This window comes from Neurospora tetrasperma, assembly GCF_000213175.1.
Source record: "Neurospora tetrasperma FGSC 2508 unplaced genomic scaffold NEUTE1scaffold_1, whole genome shotgun sequence".
Taxonomy (NCBI): Eukaryota; Fungi; Ascomycota; class Sordariomycetes; order Sordariales; family Sordariaceae; genus Neurospora; species Neurospora tetrasperma.
In genome coordinates this window covers 299825-322586 of record NW_009799099.1, presented here as the reverse complement: position 1 = coordinate 322586, position 22762 = coordinate 299825, and the positions used below count along the sequence as shown (strand labels likewise).

The following is a 22762-nucleotide window of genomic DNA, read 5'->3' as shown; positions in this document are numbered from 1 at the left end:
TTAAATCTGACGCACCATCCATATTCCACAGTGTGTCCTACCTGACGGCTCGGTGGTACCTGCATGCGGCACCAGCTCGCTCTAAAACCAGAGAAAGTTCGGACTCTCGGAGCCCGCCCACAGTGAGGCTACACGATGATGTGAGATCTACATTCTCTGGGCAATGTCAGCCGCCCTTCGATTGTTCACGGCCGTTCAGCCCCTCAGCCCCATTTGTATGTTCGATGGCGCAAAGGCAGTTGGAGGAAGTTGGTGCTTGTATGTAGCCACCTTGGCACCTTGCTTTGCGACTTTCTCAATTCGAGTCATTTTTAACGGAGTCATGGATGTTGCAGACCGCCAGGATATGTGGGTGATCTACCTCCTGTAGGCTGGCGCTGAGAATAAGACTTGGCATGGCCCTGCGAATAGATCCGATCCCCGAACCCCGGAGTCGAAATCGGTGTCATGCCTTCCGCTTTTCGGACGTATCGCCGGTGCGTGAAGCTGGCTCGCCATCGGACAAGACAAAAAGGCAAAGACACAGTTTCCTGGTGCGGTTGAGCATCGTTCTGTATCACCCATGCTTCCCTTCCTTTTCTTCCTTGCCTTATACCGATCGAACGTCCCTTCCCTACCTATCAACCACACCTTCACCCTCACCGTTTCCCTCATGCGTAAAGCATCAGCAACTTTCCCGTTTCCTAATCGTCTCGTTCATGAAGAAGTAGGTATCTAACCTCAAATCTGGCACTTAACAACCCTCCACTTGAGGTCCGTTCTCTCCGCCCGAGTCGCTGGCGGATTAACCACCATCAAGTCGACTCTCTTTAGTCTGGCAGGAAGTTCACTATGAACCATATCAATAAGCTTACCATCGTTGCCTAATAGCACAATAAAGTCGCTACCGCCAAGAGCAACCAAGGGCACCTTCAGATATCTCAGTTTGCCCATCTCGGACAAGCAATCTAGCTTCCCTGAGGCGCCAAACCGGGCCTTCATGCCAAAGGCAGAAGGGCGGTACCAGCTCATTTCCAGAACCTCGAGAGTACACTTGTACATACGCAGGATGTTATTCCAGTTGAGAGGTTTGGCAGGCGCTGAGTTACCGTTGGCTTCAGCGGTAGCCCTACTATCGGAGTACTGGATCATCTTGTCAAAGTCGTCGATTAGCCTGAGCTCGCGCAACTTCGTGTTTGTTCTCAACCAGGCGAAAAAGACTTCGATGGTGAACAAATCGTACGGCAGTTCGGACTGAACCCTGTTTCCGACCAGGGTGAGCCGTTTGATGGAGGATAGGCAGCCGGTTGGGTAGCCCGGTACGTAGCTCTTAAAGTTGATGAGGGAGTAAAGAGCCCCAAAGTCGAAAGTTAAGGACTTGAGATGCGACGAGCAGTTTTGGAGCAGGGTGAAATATAGTAAGGTATTTGAAGCAGCTTGGTCGGCGGGCTGTGGTCCTGCGGAATGGCGTCTTGGCTCACCAAAGCAGAAACGAGTAGCTGCGACGCGGGGACAGAGTTGCACGGCCGTCGTAAAAACTTGATTCTCTATGGTGTGGAAGTTCACACCGGTTTCGCCCACGATCTGGATCATCAAATTGCCCCATTCTGAAGGTTCGCTTCCGGTGAGAGTGTCGATGGCGCTTATGAGCGTTTGGCGAAGAAAGCTGTGCTCGGGAAGAGCACCGTCCATGAGAGCCGAAAGGACCGGGTAGAGGTTGCGTATGAAGCTTGCCATTACTAGGGGCCGGGGCGGGATGAATCTATTGGGTAGGGAGTGAATACGATCCGCAATGCGAGCCACGAAATAGCGGACGTAGTGCCGGTTTTGGGGATACAGGATCAGACTTCGTATGAAGCGCATGAGACCACCGGTGGTCTTGACGACGGCGACCCGGAACAGGGCGCGCTTGGCCGGGTAAGCTAAGCTGGCGGAAGTAAGTGCCAGTGAACGAAGGTCCTGGTAACTTGGTTCCCGAGTGTTTGACGCCGCTAAGTCGATAATGTTCTCGGTGAACTGGTCGGCTTGCTCGGTGGACGAGAAAGCAGTAATACTACCACAGAACTCGGCTATTCTCTCAAGCACCCCCTGCGGGAGTTGCTCAAGAGCTGACCATCCTTTCTGGGATGGTGGTTGTCGATTAGGCGTCATCGGAGAAGGCGACTTTGGCTGGATCTCTGCGAGATTGAATCGTGGTCTCCCTGGATGTCGTTCCGCATGAATTGTTGTAGCCAAGTTCTGAAAAGACGGCTGCCGGTTAGCTCAAGCAGTGTCTAGGTGAGGTAGACTTTTGAACGTCGAAGACAAAGAAGGAGCAACCAACAATGTATATGCCTCAAGGTACGAATCAGGGCAAGATTGATGCCGCGACGCGAGGGTCGATTTTCGTGTCGGCAAGAGATATCGGACTTTCCAGCTCTCTTATTACTTCTACCAAGGACTAATTGATAGTAAGTCTCGATCTAATCGTTCAAGTTATCCCACAAATGCGCGTTGTAGGGAGTTGCGTAGTTGATTGCGTTCCTCGGTGCACACGAAGGTGAGTTGGTGTTTTGTTAACAGAAGGAGATTAGCGAGGACGGCCCTCGGGGGGGATTTAAATACCTAGTATTGGGTCCATTACCTCGGCTAGTGAAGAGATCCCATCAACCTGAAGTGCTAGTAAAGTGGAATGGGCTGCACAAGATGTGCCCGGATGTAAATAACCTCAAACCTTGACTCCGGCTGGCCCGTGCAGGCGGCTGGTATCAGTTTCATATTCAATTATATGAGTTACTACACGCATTCACTTAGAATTGAAGGTTCCGGATTATATGAAGCGCGTTTGTGGTCCGGCGGTGGAAGGAAAGTGAAAGTCTAATCCTAAGACTTTTAATATTACATAGTTGTTTGTAAATACCAAAAATTCAACTACTAGAGATCTAACTTTATAGCTCATATTCTTTCCAACACGGACCGATTGGTGAGTTTCAAGAGAACTACGACGATTAACACTGGAATGTTATTAATACGTAGGGTGTAGAAGAACGGATATTGGAAGGTGCAATGGGGCGCATAGATGCTGGTATGCAGTATTTACCTAACCGTGGGTTACGGTAGTAAAACCGTTAGTTATCCTGATTAACTAACTAATACCTTTACCTACAACTAGAGGTACCTTTACGAACCAAGTACAGTATCCTGAAACGAGGATTGCAATATAAATATAATACTAGTCTTTTATCTCTCTTGGGCACGGGCCACAAGCCTGACGTGTCATGGTTGTGGCCCGTGCACCTAAGTACCAACGAAGCTAGAGGTAAAGAGGTCTTGCAAACATTCTTGCCTCCCTACTACCGGCAACTTCATTTTGTCAAAAGTTTAGGAAAAGATAATTGATTGCTTAACTTTTCAAGAGCCCAAAAACGGGCGTCAGCCAATCCGTTGATACTAAGTTAGACACGTGTTTAGAGCGAACTGTAGTGGTCAGCTTACGGCACTGGTCACCCGTAGTGACTAGATTCCTCATATAACTACTTGTATACACGCAACATCCAACACATTTCTCCCCTCGCGGAATAGTATAAAATACCCTGTCCAGGTAACTTCTCCTTCCTTCACGATTTAGAGCCAAGCTACCAGCCGATTGTCTAGGGCTCTCGGTGGATGCTACTCGATAAACCTCTGTCCACACCGTCTCGACATGGCCTTAAGTCCCGTGCCGTTAATAGTTGGGACTGCTCCGAAATTCGACGATCCTCCAAGTCAGAGGCGTTCTCTCCCCATCGCTGTCAAGTTCAGATGGGTCTATGACCATCACCTCCAAGTTCTTCCAGCGAGGGGGCAGTTCAGCTCGTATGGACGATGTGACTTCCCAGTCTTCTGCGCCCAGAGGGAGACCGAATTCAGCACTTCCAAGAGCATGGAGCGGTACTCCAAGACAACGTAGCTTCTCCATTTTCACGAGACAATCCAACATGCCAGAGTGTCTATACCGCGCCTGCGGGATGGCTCTCCATGAACCGTACAGATCCATGACCAACACTTCGAGGGTATTGCGGTATTTGAGGAGGAGGGAGTTCCAGTTCTCCCGCGGGGGTTGATAGACTCGAAACCGTTTGTAACTTACCAGCTTATCGAATCCATGAAGCATACGCAATTGACGCAGCTTATTGTTCGTGCTGAGAAATCTGGCGAAGATGGTAAGATCAAACAAATGGTAAGAGAGTACCGAATCCATTGTTCTGTTACCCACGAGTGTAAGCCGCTCCACGGAAGGGGGCAATCCGATCTGGTAACCGGAGATATAGCGCCTTATATTTGTGAGTGAAAGAAGGGCGCCGAAGTCGAGTGTTAGAGACTTGAGCTGTAGGTCGTGATGGCTGTCGAGGAGTGTTGCATAGATGGGAGGATCCTCGACCGGTTGGGTTGCCGGAGCCGGTCGCTCTGTATGACGTTGTGGCAAGCCGAAGCAGACGCGACTAGCTGTTAATTTTGGGCACAGCTGGATAGTGGCCGTGAGGAGCTGGTCCTCAATGGTGTGCAAATTGACGACCGTAGAGTCAATGATGGGAAGCGTGATTCTGAGTCTATCTTATTTCAAAAGAGCCTGCAAAGTTTCCTGCAAAAGCGGGACTGTCCGGTGGAAAAAGCTATCCTGAGGGAGGTCCTGGACAGCAGTGGTGGGCAAGATGGGATATAAGTAGTACAGGAACTCACCCAGCACCAGAGGCTGAGGAGCGATGAACCGATGAGGCAATGGACGCGGATAGTCGTCGATAATGGCTACAAAACAGCGGACGTAGCGTCGGTTGCTTGGATAAAGCAATAAGCTGTGCAGAAGGCGCACTAGGTGGCCGGTGGTTTTGACTATGGCAACCTTGAAGAGGGCGCGCTGTGCCGGGTTTGTGAAGGTCTTGGACGTAAGTGCCAGTGCTTGGAGATCCCTGTACGCTGGCTGCCAGGTGTTCGACGTCGCCGAGTCTAGGTATGGATAAATGACATCGTGAAGGAACGTGTCTCTCTGTTCGTTTGGTGAGATGCTAGCGACGTCGCCGCAGAACTCGGCAATCGTCTCGAGCACTTCCTGGGGAAGTGCTTCCAGGGTTCGTTGTTGACATGGAGTGTTCGACTCCATTGCCGGCAGTAAATGGGGGTTTCAATTTCTGGAGTATTGGCTCTTATATTCAGCTAGTCCGAAGAAAAAAGATCAGCTCCGAAACAGGAATCACCGAGAAGCAAGGAGGAACCTACCTGGTCGACTTTTGAGTAGATTGCGATGGCTCAAGGGTTGATAATCGGTCGGTGGGGCGAGTTTGTGAAATGTGAAGAATGTAATTCTGTTCACTCGTAGAGGTCTACACAATGACGCACAAGATATGGTCCAGGGTTAATGCAAATTCGTCGCAGGGTTGAGGAAAGTAGTCGACAATTGTCGGTTTATCTAGTGAAAAAGGGTGGCTGTCTGCGACAGTTGGTGTCGTGTCACAAACTGTTTCCCGCTCAATCTGTGAGTAGAAGGCGAGTGGGTGATGTTCGATTAAACTTTAACGTCGTCGTTGTAGTGCGCGTCGTTGGAGGGAGTTCTGTGGTTAATATTGCGTCCCCTTGAGGAAATCTAAGGTGGGCGGATGGATATATTGAGAGGAAAAAGTTAGAAGGAGGGGCAGCCAACGGCCGGACAATTAAATAAAAACCCGTCGCCCACGCAGTAAAGTACACCAGACCCGACATAGAACCTTTTCGGTTAGTGAAGGGGTTCGGCCGGGGAAGGTGCGAGAGCAAATTACTATAAAGTATAAACGGGCCTACTCCCGGCCGGCTCTTGCCGCCCTATATATTTAATTCGCAGCCGGCAATTATCTTAGGTTCAATTATTTACGGAAAGGAACCAAGGACCATCTAGCGTCGCCCGGGCGCCTATAGTGACTTGGTAAATATTGCCGTTGCAAAGAATTATAATTGTTATAGTCGAAAGAAGTAACTACTTCTATTGCTAATCGCGATTCTAAACTAAATACCGCTATTCCAATCCACCCTACATATCTATGTTGTTTCCCTCTTCCTAGTGTCTCTCTTGATAGCGATATATCTGATAGAAAGCCGGTAAGGTCTATGGTTGAGCCCCGGGTCGATCGAAGCAGTGCTTAGATTATGGCTGCGGCGGGGCGATGTCGTTTCTTGGGGGTGAATAGCAATAAGATGACTATCGAGGGAGAAAATAAAGCTAGATTCTCCCCGAGGCATGTTCTTGGGGGATAAGAATAGCGGTGGACTTTGAGACGGCGACCTTGAATAGGTACGCAACAAAAGGTGTAGTAAATACTGCAGTTGGTAGAAGAGAGAAGGAGGGGGAGAGATAAGGGTTGCAGGGAGCAGGACAACATCTGGTGATATATGTAGGCGGGGGCAGCGATGTTTGCACCGTATCTACTTGGTATGAAGAAATCCAAGATACAGTAATCACCTCAATATGTTGATACTAGTGGTTCAAACTTGGAGTGTTTATTTGCTTTTATGCTTGTCCTGATCTGTGCCTTTAAGCAGCGCATGCTACTTCTACTAGGGTATAGCTCCGCAGTTTTCACCCTCTTGGCCGTCTTTCCATTCTGAGGCGAGTGTGACTCCAATGACTTTCAACTGTGCTTCTTTCGCTAGTCCACTTCGACAAACCTAGGGGGCTAGGGTCCATGAATCAGCCGAATCCTCAAAAAAGAGAAGGTAAAGACACATGTCTCAGGTATTGGACAGAAGAGGCCGAAACGGCAGGAAAAAAAGTGACGATGTCAGAGGTAGTCCCCAAGATCCTTGAAACCGGTCTCCTACCGGACAAATCGTTCCTCCTGTCCCAAACCAACCAAGCTAACTGAACCCTTATCTAAAGCCGAACCTGGAAGGTCTTGGTAGGTTCAATAGACTTATAAATTGGGCGCCAGGGATCCACCTTCCAACTTTCATCCTCTTTGAACACTACAATATCCACCTTCTTCAACCCCTTTGGGAGTTTGGCCTGCACGAGGTCCAAGACCTGCTGTCCTTTTTTTGGCACGCAAAGTTTGGGGCAGTCTTGCCGCAGCATGTGCAATGGCACCTTGAGGTAGGCCAACTTCTCAAAATCTCCCAAACAAGATAGCATCCGCGGGGAGCCGAAACGGTCTTCTTGATTCCCGGCTACGGGCATCGAATGGTACCCGTCGAATATAAGAAGTTCCAAAGTGTCTTTGAAGAGAGGGAGGATGGTGTTCCAATTCTTATTCCTCTTGCGTGTTATGCTGTTATCGAAGAAGGTATTTAGGCGATCGTCGAATCCGTTGATGACCTGAAGCTCCTTCAGTGATGTGTTACTCCGAATCTACGAGTGAATAAAATTGAGGCAAATTGGGATTGGACTAAAGCCCTGAAAGTCTATTAGAGTAAGCCGTTCGATGTTTGGAGGACACCCTCTAGGATATCTTGGCCTGGCGATTATAGAGTTAATCTGATCTAGAAGGGTATCGTAGTTGAGCGTAAGAGATTTGAGTTGCGGAAAAGTATTGGAAGGGCCGTCATCTAGGCTGGCCGGTACCGTTGTCTGATCGGGAAATGATGCCGAATCGCAATCATTGCGGCACATATGAAATCCGCTTAGAAAGGGGCAGAACTGAATGATCGCCCTCAAGACATGGTCCGCAACTTTGGTTATGAATCCCGAAACAAACTCGGTCGCAATGGTACTCCAATCATCCTTATTGTAGTACACTCCAAGCGAAACACCGGCTTCAAATCCGCGGAAGAAGCTTGCGTCATAAAGTTCATCGATCTTTCCTGTCAGGATAAGGGGACGCAATTCCCGATGGAATTGCTTCAGCTGGTCCAAAGTTTCGCTAGCACGTGCGGCCGGATGGGTATGGCGGGTAACGAAGAGAGACCGAACGTACCGCCGGTTCTTAGGGTAAAGAAGCAGGCTTTTCAGCAATCTCATGATACACCTCATGCTGGGATCGCCGACTACCGCAATCCTGAACAAAACGCGCTGTGCTGAGTCCGTGAAAGCTTTGGAAGCAAGCGCCAATGACCTTAGATCCTTGTAGATTAATGAGTATGTAGACACGGTGGCTTTGGGAAGCTCTTCCGGAAAGAGGTCATCCTGTTGGAGCGGATCGAGCTGGTAGTCGGAGGGGGCGTCGGCAATGTTGCCAATGAACTCGCATATCCTCGCCCGTACCTCGGTTGGGAGCTGATGTAAGCGAGCCATGGTGGGAAATTCGATTGCGACTCGGTAACTGGTCGAGGTTGTTGTTGTTGTTGTTGTTGTTGTTGTTGTTGTTGTTGTTGTTGTTGTTGTTGTTGTTGTTGTTGTTTTTGACGTCTAGAGGTACTGTTTTATTGCAGTTGAGAACTGATCGGGGTCGAAGCAGAGATTTTAACGTTCCCCTCACGAAAAAGCTCGCATGCACCGCGAGTGAGCAAGTCGCACCCCTACCCAGAAATATCGGGCCGCCCAGCTGATAACACCTGCCATTGTAAGTAGCAGGTACACTAAGGGTGTGATCCGTTCGTTTTTTAGGTAGTTAATGGTGTAACAAAATTACTTTAGAATTCGAGTGAACAAGTACAACAGGCAACTTCTAACCAGTGCTAGAAACAAATTAAACATAAATAGATATGGATCTGTATTAATTCGAGTAGGTTAAATATAATATTGTCTTTATTTCAGGTAATATTTACAATTATTTTGCTAAATATTTGAATTTGAGATGTGGCTTCCTGCATGGTCCGTGTATAGGACCTTAGGGTTCTGATAGTAGTGAAGGAGAAAGACTTTTTCTGCTTTAACCCTAACCCGGGAATTCTACCAGGCGGGCAGTAAGTCAAATCAAATATGGACATATTTATTAATTTTGAACTTGACAACTTAATTTATCTCCAGCGCTGCATCTCATCAGATGTAAAAGCTACAATCAATTCCTATTAAAATATAGCTTTCTTTTTTTATTAATTGTGTTTTTGTTTTGAGTCTAAAGTTTTAAGGAAAAGTAGTTGGTTAGGGTAGTTTTATAGTAGGCTCGGTAGTAGGTAGTATGGGTGGGTGAGAAGAAATGTTGAGCGTTGAACAGTTCTTTAGCATAACAACTAGGTAAACAAATTATTTTATATTCTCATTAGCTAGGAGGCTAAAAAGCGGAGATTATCACGGACTAGAGGCGTGCAATGCTTCTAGGCCAAACCACCAAAAGATGGAAGATTGTTCTGTTCGCTGGACAGAACATCTAAGGCACGCTTATATAGCGATGTTACGGTTGAGCAAACCCTGTGACAGAGATGTTGCGTCCTCACCTTCTTCTATTCCAGCTCCATCTAGAGGGTTTACCCCCCGGACACTTCAAGATCAGATACAGCACACCTTCGGAATGCTCTTGAATGCATGCACGCTTCCTACTCTACACATCTACTTTCTGAATCAAAACGTCCCGCATACACCTTAAATCAGCGTTCTTGAGACAGATTACAAGCCACATCACAGGTTTTCAGTCGCTTCTCGTCACCTTGCAAAGCGATATGGGTGCCTATCATAGAACGTGTGACTTCTTCCATAGGAACGAGATGTCACAGGGTAAACCCTTCGCTGTGACATGGTTGTCCCGCCTATACAGTAATGCATTCCAATGTTCGTTGGCAAGCGAACATCGTCCTTCGTTTTGGAAAGGTTTGGCTCGGCGGGCAAATACATTGCCGCCCCGCCCCACGAGAAGTGTTAGCTCATGAAGTAATTACTAAGAACTACACGTCTAGATACCCGTAGTGCCAACAGCCAACTGCATGATTCAGAGTCGTCTATGTGAGTTATGATCCATCGCATTCGAAAGCTGCCTGCTACTTTGTGCCATCCGTCTATACCCTTCCTACGCCCTTCCTTCAATCATACTATTTGTCCAGTTGTGTGACCGTCCTTGCCCAGATCGATCCTCAAAGCCTTGACCTCTGTGATTAAGTCATCCTCTACTTCCTGTACTATTATAATTTCAGTTCTCTGTAGTGATTTCGGAAACTTCACATCTGCTTCCACGAACTGGCGAACATCTTGGCCTTCGTTAGGCATGCTCAAAAACTCAAGTGGCTCCATACCCTCCGGGCATCTTCTGAGATACTGTATCGGAACACTCAAGTATCTGAGCTTCTCCATCTTCGACAGGCATGATAACATAAGACTTGGACCAAACAGTCGCTCTTGCTGGAGTACCCGGCGGCCAAGGATGTTATTGGGACGCAAGTGGAGCAGCGTCCCAGCACCATCCACCACAAGCTGCTCCAGGGTGGATTTAAACTTGAGAAGAAGCTTATTCCAGTTATGGACTGGTGGGCAAGCAATACTACGAATCCCGTACCAAATTCGGAGTGTTTTCAGCCTGGTAACGGCGCTTAGCCAACCGCAGACATGGTGCATACCCGGCATGTTGTTGCGGAATTCATGGGTTGTTGAGCCAACAATAGTGAGATGTTCAATGTTCGGTGGACATTTATCAATGTCCATGATCATGAACCCATGAAACGCTTCCAAAACACGAATGTCAATTGTTAGAGTGTTGAGAAAAGGGTCGCTGTTGAGCGCTTTTGTCCACAGGGAACATCCATCAAGAGGCCAGAATGTACATGGATCTTCTTGTTGCCCCCAAGACCCATTACTGCAGTGTAAATGAAACGCTCTTAGCGACTGGCATAGCTGAAGAATGCTATACAAAACCTCGCTGACTAGTCGGCAAAACCTCCAGCTTTCAAGCTCGTATGATGCTATGCGGTCCGATGATAAGACCACAGGAAGGCCGCGTGGGTATAACCGGTACCTGAGTCCGTAAAAGTAATAGTGGTTCCGAAGGTCGTAAGTATTATGCCGGCCAAAGAGAACAAGGGCGCCGAGTATGTCGACGAAAGCAGCCCAGCGGGACGTTTCTATCTCAGAACGTCGCTTCTCTGCATCAGGATTTCGAACTGAAATGGCCAAGAGACACCGTATGTAGGACCTAACTTGGGGAGATTCTAGCAAAGTTCGGAAGAGCTTGAAGTATGCCGTAGGGTCCCCAACAATAACAACAGCAAAAAGGGCGCGCTGCGCCGGGTCCCGGAAGTCTTTCGAAACGAGGGAAAGCGCACGCAGATCGTCGTAAACTGGCTGAAAGCTCAGTTGGGGCTTGTCGCCTGCTTTCTGTAACGGCTGCCACTCATACGTGTGTCCGTTGAAGAAGCTGTGGCCATAGGGGTCGATCTGGTAGTTGCGTTGGTCGTACAGGTCGAAGTCGCTCAGCTCACGAGCGATCTGCTCCTTGAGCTCGAAGGGAAGGCGCTGAATGGGCGCCATCCTCGGGAACTGTGAAGAATTTACCGAGGCTATTCTTTCGAGGGAGGTAAGTGGATCTTTCCACACTTTCACGTCGTGGAACAAACGGTCGGGGCCAGGGGGACCTGTGGATTGAGCTGGTCAGCTTGTCTTCAGGTTGGGTGCCGTCACTTAGGCAGTGAATAGTGGAGGGCATGAATGATACCTTCTGGCTTTTAGGGGAGGAAGCCGGCTGTCCTTGCGTGGTCGTCTACCACCTGCGCAGCGGAAAATCGCAGCGCCTGATTGTGGTGACCTTTGGATTTGGAGAACTGGAAGGGGTTGTCGCAAGGAAAATGCTAGAAGATCGGATTCGCGACGGCGCGGAAGCTTCTGTCAAGCTTAGAGGTACTTGCTCGTGGGAAAGTAGGTGTGGGTGAACAACCTAAGGCGGGGTAGTTGTAAAAGTGAGGAAAGGTTAATAAAAATGGTACCTAGGAAGGAGACGAGGTGATTGAACTGAAATAGAAAGTGGAAGCTAATTAGGCCGTGTTCGTTCTGGCAGTAGTACAGTAGACCAAGGGAATCTCCTCTAACCCTAACCCAAAGCTTTTCTGCCACCAAAAAAAGTGCTTCCGATACTGTAGAACTGCCCGAAACGAACACGCCCTGAGAATCTAATTTAGCACCGAACGACACTGTATCTCGACAAGACTTTGGTTCGAAAGATTCCGTCCGTCCAAGGGAGGAAACCCTACGGCAACACTTCATGAAGGCCCAACTTGCCTTCGTGGGACATAAAAGGAGGAGTGTATCAAGCATCACAGTTTCCTTGAAGCCGAACTAATGCAACACCCCAGCTCTCTGCACCGCACCTTCCTCATTCCCATCCCCCGCTTTCTTCTCTCTTGCTGAACCATACGGAAGGGAGTGATCACGGGGAACGACATTGTGGTAGTGAAAGTCTTGATTGATTGAAAGAAGAAGAGAAAGAGTGGGAAGGAGGATGAAATCCGACTTATACATGTATATAGGTTAGCCATATGTGGATCGTATCCACTAGTGCCAAGAGAATGCCAAAAAAAACTGGTGATGGCTTCAACATCTCTCTCACTACCACGGTCCTGATCCCCATCGTCACCTTATCGAAAAGGAAACTTGATCCCTTCTCTTCCAGGTACCACCACTTTAATTCTCTCTGCGCTGCCCATCAAGGTACTCATCAAGAAGGACATGCCAAGAAATTCCCCTTTGCACCTCTGACCGCCCGTTCTTGGAGTGAGTATTCACACTCTAGGAAATTGGTACTTCAATTCCAAGAAGTCCATTCGAATGACTCAGGGACGTGGCCCAGCCCGTTCAAAACGCGGGTTTTCAGGCCATGGTTCTCACCAAGCTATTGATCGGCACTTACAACCTTGTCGAGAAGCCGGGGTATATTTCGCTACAGGAGTGTTCAATAAGAGAGAGATGGGTAATGTTGGAGGGCAGACGGTACTCGCTTCGGTGGGTGAGTTCGAATTGCTCAATAGAAAGCCAGAGAGGTTCGGAGACAAAAGAGGTGCCGGGTAAGAGATTTCGGTAGGAAGGGATTGGGGCCGGCTGAAGAGGTCGAAGTCTCGGAGCAGAGGGCAAAGTCGAATGACGGCACCGGGGGCTTTGGACATCAACTGGAGGAAGAACCGACGTGATTCAATTTTGTCGTAGACCTCAATGCCAGTCAGTCGTTACCAGCCAGGTCTCATTGATGATACTGGTATTTAGCCCCAACAGCGCAAAATTGATATCTTATACCGGGCTGAGATAGCGGAAAAGATGGGGCAAGGCCGAGATACCCTCCGTGCCAAGACCGAGACAACATATGCGGATGTGGTCGAAACTCGGAGGGAAGTCGTAACCCAGCGGCCCACTGAGGGCACGGTATCCAGGGCGATATTGTGTTGATCGTATCACGATGAGTATAAGGGAAAGGAAAAGTCGATTAGAAAAGAAGAATTGCCAAGGCTGTCAATATACCGAGTCATCTAGGGTATAGACTAGTGTATTTGACGCGTGCCTAATATGCGAGAGATAATAACCTTCTAAATGCCATGTAGTGCTCTAAATGCATAGCCAAGATCAAGCACCCTACCCTCTTGATACGGCCTGTACTAGGCCACCTCTATCGTAAGACGGTTATGTCCTGTCTGTCCAAAGAAACAGCCACAAAAGAAAACAGAAGACGCCAGAAGACAAGAAAAAGAAACGAAACCCAACGGGCAATCCACCAAGCCCGCCTAAACCTCATCCTTATCACTCTCACTATCCTCCACCTCCTCCTCCCCACCACCACCGGCGGCAACCACCCTTCTCCTCCTCGCCTCCTCCTCCTCCATCTCCTTCCACGTCGACCAACTCAACAGGCCAAACGCCATCATAATAAACACCCCACCCAGCATCGACGCCCCACTCAGCGGCTTGCCCGTCATGAACCAATCCGACATGGCCACAATGAAAATCGTCAACAGGCTCGCCACCGAGCTGAACACGGGGCTCGTCAACGAAATCAACACCAGAAAGCTCCCTGCAAAGCTCATGTTCATGACAATACTCCAGAACAACAACCACGCCGCCCTGCCCGTCGGGACTTCAAAGGGTTCGATCCCCGTCCAGTGCAAGATGGGGATAGGAATCCACAGCACAAAGACAGTAAACATCCCGATCATGCTCCCAAAGGTATTCGCGAACGTAACGCTTCGGAAGGCTGATGTGCCTTCTGGCGGACATGCGAAGCGCTTGTAGAGGACTTCGTACAGGCCGTAGAGCACGGATCCGATGCCGATGATTATGTTGCCTAGGAAGCGGGTGCCGCCATTAATCTCGCCTGCGCCCGAATCGGGATTACCGTCGCCGTAAGCAACGATCAAAACACCGAGAATCGCAATGGCCACCGCGACGATCTTGCCCATGTGCAATCTTTCCTTAAGCAGCGGGATACTAAAAGCGTATGCAAAAAAGGCACTGCAGTTGTAAATGGCCGTCAAGTCCGACGGGGTCGTCATGCTGACGGCCAGATACCAACTTAGTCCAGCGACGGTAAGCGCGCATGTGACGCCCGCTGTGGTGAAGGCTAGGTACCGCCATGGTGAAGTTGGTTGTTGTTGGTGGCCTCCTCTTGATCTCCCTCTTCTTCTCGGGGTTTGTACATCCAGCTTTTGTTGTTCCACCATGGACCCGACCACGCGAACTTCCCATAACACTTGCCGCCAAAAGGGACGCCAGGGCATTTCCCGCTTTAGTAACCTTAGGACCACTAGTTGTAAAGGAAACAGGAAAACCCAGGAGCCGTGGGTCAGGTAGAGCATGCAGTAGGCCTTGTCCCATCCTAGATCGTGTTGGACGATGGAAGCGAGCTCCGTTTGGACGGTGAATGTTACGAGCGAGACGAGTAGGAAGAAGGCGGCTAGACGGTAGCGGAGCGTGGTGTCGAGGTGGAGGGCTTGCGCTGCGAGGGGGACGGGCGTGATGGAGCGAAGGGAGGTGGAGGTTGTGCGGCGGGGGTTGGAGGGTCGACCGGAGGAGGAGAAAGGGGAGGGGTCGGCGGCTGAGGGGTCGAAGTTGGACTCAGAGTCGTAGAGAACGGGATGGTAGGGGGAGGGGGTACGTCGGCGGCCGCGGTCATCGTTGGAGTTGGCGTGCGGAAGAGAGGAGGGGTCGAGAAGGGAGTGGGAGGAGTGCGTGTCGGGCGCCATGGTTGGGTGACGGTCGGGACGTTAATGTCGAGGGGCGATGGCGCATTGGATGGTGTTGTGATGGAATTCGAGGTCGCAATCGGGTACCGGTTCCGAGTGGTGGTTCGCGATGTTTTCTTGATGGCGACGGTGGAGGGTAAAGAGTATTCTAATAGCGAAGCGACGAGCAAAAGGGACGGCGAAAGCAGCGAGAGCGCGTCAATGAGAAAGAGCAGATGGCCCTCCAGATTCTATTTAAATAAAGGCGACAGTGAATATACAAATCATCCGAAGAAAGGAGCCAAGGAGAAAGTTGGGACAGCTGACTGTCCAAAATGACCGAGGGTGGTGGTTGTACAGATGGAGATGAAATCAGGGTTCGGGAAGATGGAAGGGGAAGAGGACGAAATGCGGGAAACGACGGCGGCATGTGCGCCTCCTTGCCAACTGAAACGTGGGGGATCTAGCCAGCTCGCCAATGAGATGCGTGAATCTGAGATCTTGTGGGAAGCCAGTTCCTGCACAGGGCTGAAACGATCCACGCACGGGACTGCAGTGGGGGGCTATAGCGCGGTTACAGCGGACCACCGGGTTTTACAGCGGGTACCTCGCTAACAATTATTTTGTAAATGCATCGATAACATCGTCACCCGCCCTCGTCCGAGACAAAATGGATGAGACCAACCAACAGGTTGGGTAAACCAGTTCCCTACCGCTCAAAATGTAGGTATAATATATATATAAACTAAAAGAAAGTGAAAAAAACGGCCATTCCAAAACTGTGATATGGATTATAATAATTCGAAAAGACATCGGCTAGCGTCCTATATGGATATTTCTGTCAGGGAGTTGCCTAGAACTCAAGACCAGACGTGTAACAATAACGCTTGGATGCATAGTGGAAGTACACCCAAGGCATAATGTCAAGGTCTCAATTATTTTGTCCACGAAGAGATAAGGTATGTATGGGGATAGATAGTGATCGATATTGATAAGAAAAGGGGGCGTAAGGCCCGAGATGAGAAATCTCGCTAGCTAGAAGTACTGATGACCAAAAGAAGGCATGTTTCCTGTCGTGATTGGGCTGCGTTGCTGTTGTTGTTGCTATTGCGAAAATTGAAAACCAGAGGAGCCTCTCTAAACCTGCCGCATATAAATTCGTCGTGTCATCCATCAATCTCATACAAACCTAAACACACTCCTCTAATTGCTAGGGCGCCAGAGAGCCCCATTGTCCAGCAGAAAACGCAACGCCTTTTTGCCCTCAGTTGTCGAGGAGTCGTGTGTTCGATTCGGCGGGGGCGGTCGTTCGGTTGCTGGGAGTAAGAACTTCACTGACTTCTTCTTTTTTGAGGGGATGGGGGCGGTTGGTTCGTTGCCATCATTGCTTGTGGGAACTCCAGCGGGCTTGTCAGAAATGTCATCTTGGTCAATACGACGTTTATTGGCTAAGGGGGAACTAGATCAATTTCTTCAGTATCTGGGAAACAAGAAAGGTTTCTGTCTAGGTGTTCCTGTCGTTGGTCACTAAGGGGGGTGAGGGCCTACGTACCCTTGAGAGTCCATTATGCTTTGGACGCGCCTGGCTTTTCTTCCGAGCAAGCCCCGTGAATACAAGGCAGAATGAAGAAAAGGAGACCGATGGTGCCCAACATGGGAAACAACAAGACCTGGTTTTCGAGGAACGGAACAACAAAAAAGATGAGCAACCCAAGAAGAATGCCGCCCGTGATTGGAAATAACACCACTCCAAGGTTCTTGGCGTGGAGGGCCAGAACGGGGAGGGCGAAGAAAAGAAATAAGAAGACTCCAACGATTGGGACGTCAAGGGATATACACGTGCATGTACATGTATCAGACATGGTGATAAACTTGGAGGAAGGCTTTTGTTGTTGAAAAGTTCCGAGAAGACCTTGGAGGTTGGGTTGGAGAGGAGAAAAAGGGAAGAGCTGAAAGGAGGGGGAGAATGGGAATAAGTATGTATCCTGGGCTCTGGGAACGTGTGCTGATATCTGTCCTTCATGTCTTGCATCTTTCCAACCGGCCAAGGCTCCTCTCGGTGGCAAAGCCTCATGTGGAGGCATGTCCGGACCAGAGACACTACATTTTCATGATCTCTAACTGCGTGATAAACAGCCCTGCGGGTGGTTGATGATGTTCGCAGCTCGAAGGCCGTCGAGTGAGAGAGTGTCTACGTAGCTTCAAGCGGCGGCATGCACAAAACATCGGACTTGCGAATATCTTCGGAGGGGGCGATGAGTGGCAGGCAGGTAAAATCACCCGCTTCGGCCGAAGAAGACACTGCAAGACCCAAATCGGGATGACAACATCCAATGCAGCAGTAGGTATGACATTTTGTTTTTTTCCTTTGTTGTAGGAGAGGGATACCGCCTCATCACCTCTCGACATGTTCCTCATGGCATTACAGTATTAAAATGCACCTCATGATCCCAAGTCAAATCTGTACACAACGCAAGAATTGCAATGCCAACTACGAAAAACTTGGAGAGGTCAAGTTACATCTACCGGTGATTAGCTATGTAAGATATGTCAGCCGACGCTATGAAGTGAAGTCGTTGTGTCCATATCATCACGGGAATTTTGATGGAGAGGGGAGTGAGATGTTGCTGTTAAAAACATCACTAGATTTTACACAAGCCGGAAGTCCGCAAGATGCAAAGTAAAATAATAATAAAAGGCAGGAAAACAATGATTTCGATAAAGAAGGCATTGCTGCTATGCTGCACAGCAGTTGTCAGTGGCCAAGCAACGAGTTGATGACGATGCGCCGCTCGTAGCACGTCTTTGACTCCGCTGGCCTTGGAGTGTCCGCAATTCCATGTCTCATGAAAGCAGTGAAGGTGCCTTCACCTGTTTGCGCTTTGTTGTGGAAGTTGATGATTGGGATGATGAGCCAGACTAGCTCTGTTCGTAACTCCGTCATGCATCGCTTGAGAGTTGCACTATCACAATAACGTGTAATTCTGCAGGGAAGATGTTAGTCATGTCCAAATACGCTTCCAAGGCCTCGTTTGCTCAGCGCTTTGACTTTGGCTTCTCCGCTTTGTCACGTGAACTCAACTGAATTGCGGGCTTGGCACCCAGGCACTTTAACTGGATTCGCGTCAACCGCGTCGCCCGCCCGCAATCACCGCGTCCTTTTCGTGCCTCGATTTCCACCTCCAACCCTCTAGCCAACCACCACGACGAGGAAGAGTTCTGATAGCTTGAACGAGGCAGTGATCAGATACAGCATTCCATATTTGCTACCTGCCCTACTTGCGGTAGCCATAATCAATTAGCAGCCGACTTCTGGTAGTCCATCAGCCCACTCACGTTTTGCTCAACCCGTAGCGATTCTAGCTTCCTCCCTATCGCGGGGGACATCTGCCCTGCGCCTGTCCATTGACATCAATCAAACTCAGATATGGTCAAGGAGAATGTCGGGGGAAACCCCGAACCGGGAATCTATAGCGCAACCTATAGCGGTGTACGTCTCTCTCTACCTCTCTCCGTGGTCCCCTCCTCGTCGCTCGTTTGGCGCACCATGTTGCTAACCGTATGCCGTCATGATTTGCAGATTCCAGTATGGGAGTATCAGTTTGGTGTCGATCTCAAGGAGCATGTAATGCGCCGTCGCCACGATGATTGGGTCAACGCTACACACATCCTCAAGGCTGCCGGCTTCGACAAGCCCGCCCGAACGAGAATCTTGGAGCGCGAGGTACAAAAAGACACCCACGAGAAGATTCAAGGCGGATACGGGAGATACCAGGGTGCGAACATGATGTCAAAAAGTCTCTGTGAACCTCCCACCAATTGCTAATATTCCCTCTCGCCAGGCACCTGGATCCCTCTCGAACAGGCCGAAGCCCTCGCTCGCCGCAATAACATCTACGAACGGCTAAAACCCATCTTCGAGTTTCAACCGGGCAACGAAAGCCCTCCTCCTGCACCTAGACACGCCAGCAAGCCAAAGGCCCCCAAGGTCAAGCCTGCTGTTCCGACATGGGGCAGTAAGTCGGCAAAGAACGCCAACCCTCCTCAGCCTGGCACCTTCTTACCACCCGGTCGCAAAGGTCTTCCTGCACAAGCCCCAGACTACAACGATGCCGATACGCACATGCACGACGACGATACCCCCGACAACCTTACTGTGGCCTCGGCCTCCTACATGGCCGAGGACGACCGCTACGATCATTCACACTTCTCGACCGGGCACAGGAAACGGAAGCGAGACGAGTTGATAGAGGATATGACGGAACAGCAGCATGCAGTCTACGGTGACGAACTACTCGACTACTTTTTGCTCTCTAGAAACGAGCAGCCGGCCGTGCGACCCGACCCTCCTCCCAATTTCAAGCCCGACTGGCCCATCGATAACGAGCGTCACACATGTCTTCATTGGGCCTCTGCCATGGGCGATGTCGATGTCATGAGGCAGTTGAAGAAGTTTGGAGCTAGCTTGGACGCACAAAATGTACGAGGAGAGACACCGTTTATGCGAGCGGTCAACTTTACCAACTGCTTCGAGAAACAGACCTTTCCGCAGGTTATGAAGGAGCTCTTCTCCACACTTGATTGCCGGGATCTGTCAGGTTGCACAGTTATACACCACGCTGCTGTCATGAAGATTGGGCGTGTCAACAGCCAGTCGTGCTCGCGGTACTACCTAGACATCATCCTTAATAGGCTGCAGGAGACACACCACCCCGAGTTCGTACAACAGCTTCTAGACGCCCAGGACAACGATGGTAACACGGCTGTCCACCTCGCCGCCATGCGCGATGCCCGAAAATGTATCAGGGCCCTCCTCGGCCGTGGTGCCAGCACCGACATCCCGAACAAGCAAGGCATACGTGCCGAAGAGCTGATAAAAGAGCTCAATGCTTCCATCTCCAAATCCCGCTCCAACCTCCCGCAACGGTCCTCCAGCCCGTTTGCTCCCGATACCCAACGCCATGATGCCTTCCATGAAGCCATCTCCGAGTCCATGGTCGCGAGCCGCAAGAACTCACAGCCGAACTACAGCAGCGACGCGGCCAACACGGTGCAAAATCGCATCACGCCCTTGGTCCTCCAAAAGCTCAAGGACCTCACCGCCACCTATGACAGTGAGTTCAAGGAGAAAGACGATGCCGAAAAGGAAGCCCGGCGCATTCTCAACAAGACCCAGTCCGAGTTCAAAGCCCTCACCGCCTCCATCGACGACTACAACTCCCGCCTCGACACGGACGACGTAGCCGCCAAGACGGCCGCGGAGATGGCCACGGCGCGACATAAGGTGTTGGCGTTCGTGACGCACCAGAACCGTATATCCGTGCAGGAGGCCGTGAAGCAAGAGTTGGCCGCACTGGACCGTGCAAATGCAGTCACGAACGGCACCTCGACCAAATCAAAGTCATCATCTCCATCCAAGAAACCCAAACTCTCCCCCACACCAGACCAAAAGGACAAACCGCCCAAGGACGAAAACGAAACCGAGTCCGAGGCCGAACACCCAGAACCCCCCGCCGCAGCACAACAACATCAACAACAACCAGGCCCCTCTTCCCAAGACACCGAAGTCGAAGACCAAGACCAGGAAGAAGAGGAAGACGACTACACCCACCGTCTCTCTCTCGCTGCCGAGCTGCGCTCCATTCTCCAAGAACAACGCTCAGCAGAAAACGACTACGTCGAAGCCCGTGGCATGCTAGGCACAGGCGAGCGCATCGACAAGTACAAGCACCTCCTCATGTCGTGTCTGCCGCCGGATGAGCAAGAGAACCTGGAGGAAAACCTGGAGGAGATGATCAAGTTGATGGAGCAGGAGGATGAGAGTGTTACTGACTTGCCTGCTGGTGCCGTGGGCGGCGGCGGTGGGGGGAATGCTGCTGACGGTTCCGGCGCAGGAGGTCAATCAAGTAATGGGAGGAGGGAGAGCGTGTTGCCTGCGCTGAGGGGTGGGAATGGAGATGGAGACATGTCGAGGAGAGGGAGTAGGACCACTGCCGCCCATGTGGATGGGGAAAGGGAGATTAATGGTCGAGCTGGAGCGGAAAGAACGGAACGAATCCAAGAAATCGCGGCTGTTTAGAACGTGGACGCGATGAATCTGGCTGGGGGGTGGTGGCAGGGACCGCAGGGACCGCACGTCCCGCAGTGGGGATATGATGGATATGGATACGGATATGGTATGATGCAGACGGATTCCGGTTTGACAAGTCAGGGATGTACGATGCATGAGGTAGAGGGAGGCATCGCAAGTCTGGTGTGGCATGGTGACTCGGGAAGAAACGGGAGCGGCAAAAGATGGATCGCAGGAGAAAGTGGATATGCGGAGCTACTCCCGCAAGTGAAGGAGGAGGAAGAATATGAAGAAGAAGAAGAAGTGGATGGAGAGGAGGAGGGTCAAGTTTTGCCTAGGTTGCCTCCTATTAAGAGTTGGTTTAGGGATTAGAAAACTTGTGGTGTGTTTTTTTGGCCCCTTGTCAGGGGTTCACTTTCTTGCTTCCCATCATTGGCTTTTAGTGGTTTCGTTTGCACGCAAGGTTCATGGGTGGTTGGCTGGTTGGATCGATCTTGCTGTTGGTTCATAGGTACTCTTGACTCTAGCTTTTGCTTCTTCAAACTTGAAACGGGCTGTTGTGGCATGGATGGTAAAAAGGAACGGTGTAGATGGTACGTCGGTATTGAATTGGCGGAGAGAAAAGGAAAATGAGCGTAAGGGACGCTCAGGGAGATAGAGCAAGGGCAATACCACAAATATCACAGGTGAGGTATAGCCTTAGGCTCTACAAGCGATACACAAAAGGCGTACTGGGTTCATATTTGTGTACATACTTGTTTTGTATTGTATTGTGTTGTGTTCTGTTCATGGCCTCAATCTTAACGGTATTCCTGTGCACTCGTCTAGGTACCTAGCAAAAGTCTGTGCAATTCTTTTACTTGAAGGTCCCTATATCTATCTCAACTTACCTACCTTATCACCTTGGTCGGCAGCAGAGGACCGCACGGTGTTTATTGTCGGCCGTCTGGAGGTACCCGTTCCCTCTAGCAGTAGGTAGGTAGTGACCTACCCTACCAGGTACCTAGCTCACTTGGAATTTCGACGGTGTAAATCAACAGTAGGCAGAGATATCGAACTATACAAGTGTAGGTATCGGCGGCAAAATCACGATAAAGGACACAAAACCCCAACACACAAGCCTACCTAGGTACCTAATTCTCAAATAATCAAGGTACCTTACCTAGGTAGGTAGAGGTACCTGTACCGCTTCCACTGCACATACTTGTGTCCCTTTTCCTTGTTCTCCCGTAGGTACGAATTGGTAGATACCCCAGGTAAATCTTTGACACTCGGTACCTCGGGTTTAAAATATCGACATCGATCCTTGGTAGCTTACCTAGGTACCTAGCTCCGCCCGTTCTTTCTACAAATCGCAGTCCGCAATTCGGTCCGCAGTCCGCCTTTGCCGCCGCCTTTACCGCCCCCCTTACGTCCGTCCGCTGTTAGTGCAATGCCTTCGGCAGGCTGTGTGGTGTGTGGTGTGCGTGATCCATGCTGGTCTGGTAATTCTTGCGCGTTACCGGGTATAGGTAGTCAACAACTGACCAAGTTGCAATCCCTTTCCGGCTAGACTCCGTTCCTTAAGGAATCGACGGATTGAAGTTTTATCTCTCCGTCGGCAAGTTGGTGGATCACTGTTGCATTCAGTCCTTTCCAAGATGGTGGCACCCGTTCCGTTCGTACGGTAGGTACTAGTAACCGCACTTCTTCGCATTGCTGTGGTAGTGGGCTACAACCGTTACGAGGTAATGT

At 50.1% G+C, this 22762-nt stretch overlaps 7 protein-coding genes across 7 annotated transcripts; 2 read left to right on the top strand and 5 right to left on the bottom strand.

The window, feature by feature from the left end:
• Window positions 1-720: 720 nt before the first annotated feature.
• NEUTE1DRAFT_36302 (uncharacterized protein) lies at window positions 721-2130 on the bottom strand (the record flags this gene model as incomplete). Its single annotated transcript, XM_009848843.1, has 2 exons — window positions 721-1825; window positions 1880-2130. The coding sequence occupies 2 exons, from the start codon at window positions 2128-2130 to the stop codon at window positions 721-723; spliced, it is 1356 nt and encodes a 451-aa protein (XP_009847145.1).
• A 1552-nt stretch (window positions 2131-3682) lies between these two features.
• On the bottom strand, window positions 3683-5095 carry NEUTE1DRAFT_106794 (uncharacterized protein; the record flags this gene model as incomplete). Its single annotated transcript, XM_009849189.1, has 2 exons — window positions 3683-4551; window positions 4678-5095. The coding sequence occupies 2 exons, from the start codon at window positions 5093-5095 to the stop codon at window positions 3683-3685; spliced, it is 1287 nt and encodes a 428-aa protein (XP_009847491.1).
• Window positions 5096-6835: 1740 nt separating this feature from the next.
• NEUTE1DRAFT_97340 (uncharacterized protein) lies at window positions 6836-11290 on the bottom strand (the record flags this gene model as incomplete). The annotated part of the gene is made up of 4 exons (XM_009849188.1): window positions 6836-7128; window positions 7672-7901; window positions 8221-8305; window positions 9883-11290. The coding sequence occupies 4 exons, from the start codon at window positions 11288-11290 to the stop codon at window positions 6836-6838; spliced, it is 2016 nt and encodes a 671-aa protein (XP_009847490.1).
• Window positions 11291-13524: 2234 nt separating this feature from the next.
• On the bottom strand, window positions 13525-14979 carry NEUTE1DRAFT_74896 (uncharacterized protein; the record flags this gene model as incomplete). The annotated part of the gene is made up of 1 exon (XM_009849187.1): window positions 13525-14979. One exon carries the CDS (start codon window positions 14977-14979, stop codon window positions 13525-13527), a length of 1455 nt encoding a protein of 484 aa, XP_009847489.1.
• Window positions 14980-15014: 35 nt separating this feature from the next.
• On the top strand, window positions 15015-15299 carry NEUTE1DRAFT_115622 (uncharacterized protein; the record flags this gene model as incomplete). Its single annotated transcript, XM_009849186.1, has 1 exon — window positions 15015-15299. One exon carries the CDS (start codon window positions 15040-15042, stop codon window positions 15295-15297), a length of 258 nt encoding a protein of 85 aa, XP_009847488.1.
• Window positions 15300-16161: 862 nt separating this feature from the next.
• NEUTE1DRAFT_134193 (uncharacterized protein) lies at window positions 16162-16524 on the bottom strand (the record flags this gene model as incomplete). Its single annotated transcript, XM_009849185.1, has 2 exons — window positions 16162-16417; window positions 16511-16524. 2 exons carry the CDS (start codon window positions 16522-16524, stop codon window positions 16162-16164), a joined length of 270 nt encoding a protein of 89 aa, XP_009847487.1.
• Window positions 16525-18385: 1861 nt separating this feature from the next.
• Window positions 18386-21375, top strand: NEUTE1DRAFT_74892 (uncharacterized protein; the record flags this gene model as incomplete). Its single annotated transcript, XM_009849184.1, has 4 exons — window positions 18386-18448; window positions 18539-18734; window positions 18801-20318; window positions 20526-21375. The coding sequence occupies 4 exons, from the start codon at window positions 18386-18388 to the stop codon at window positions 21035-21037; spliced, it is 2289 nt and encodes a 762-aa protein (XP_009847486.1).
• Window positions 21376-22762: the final 1387 nt, after the last annotated feature.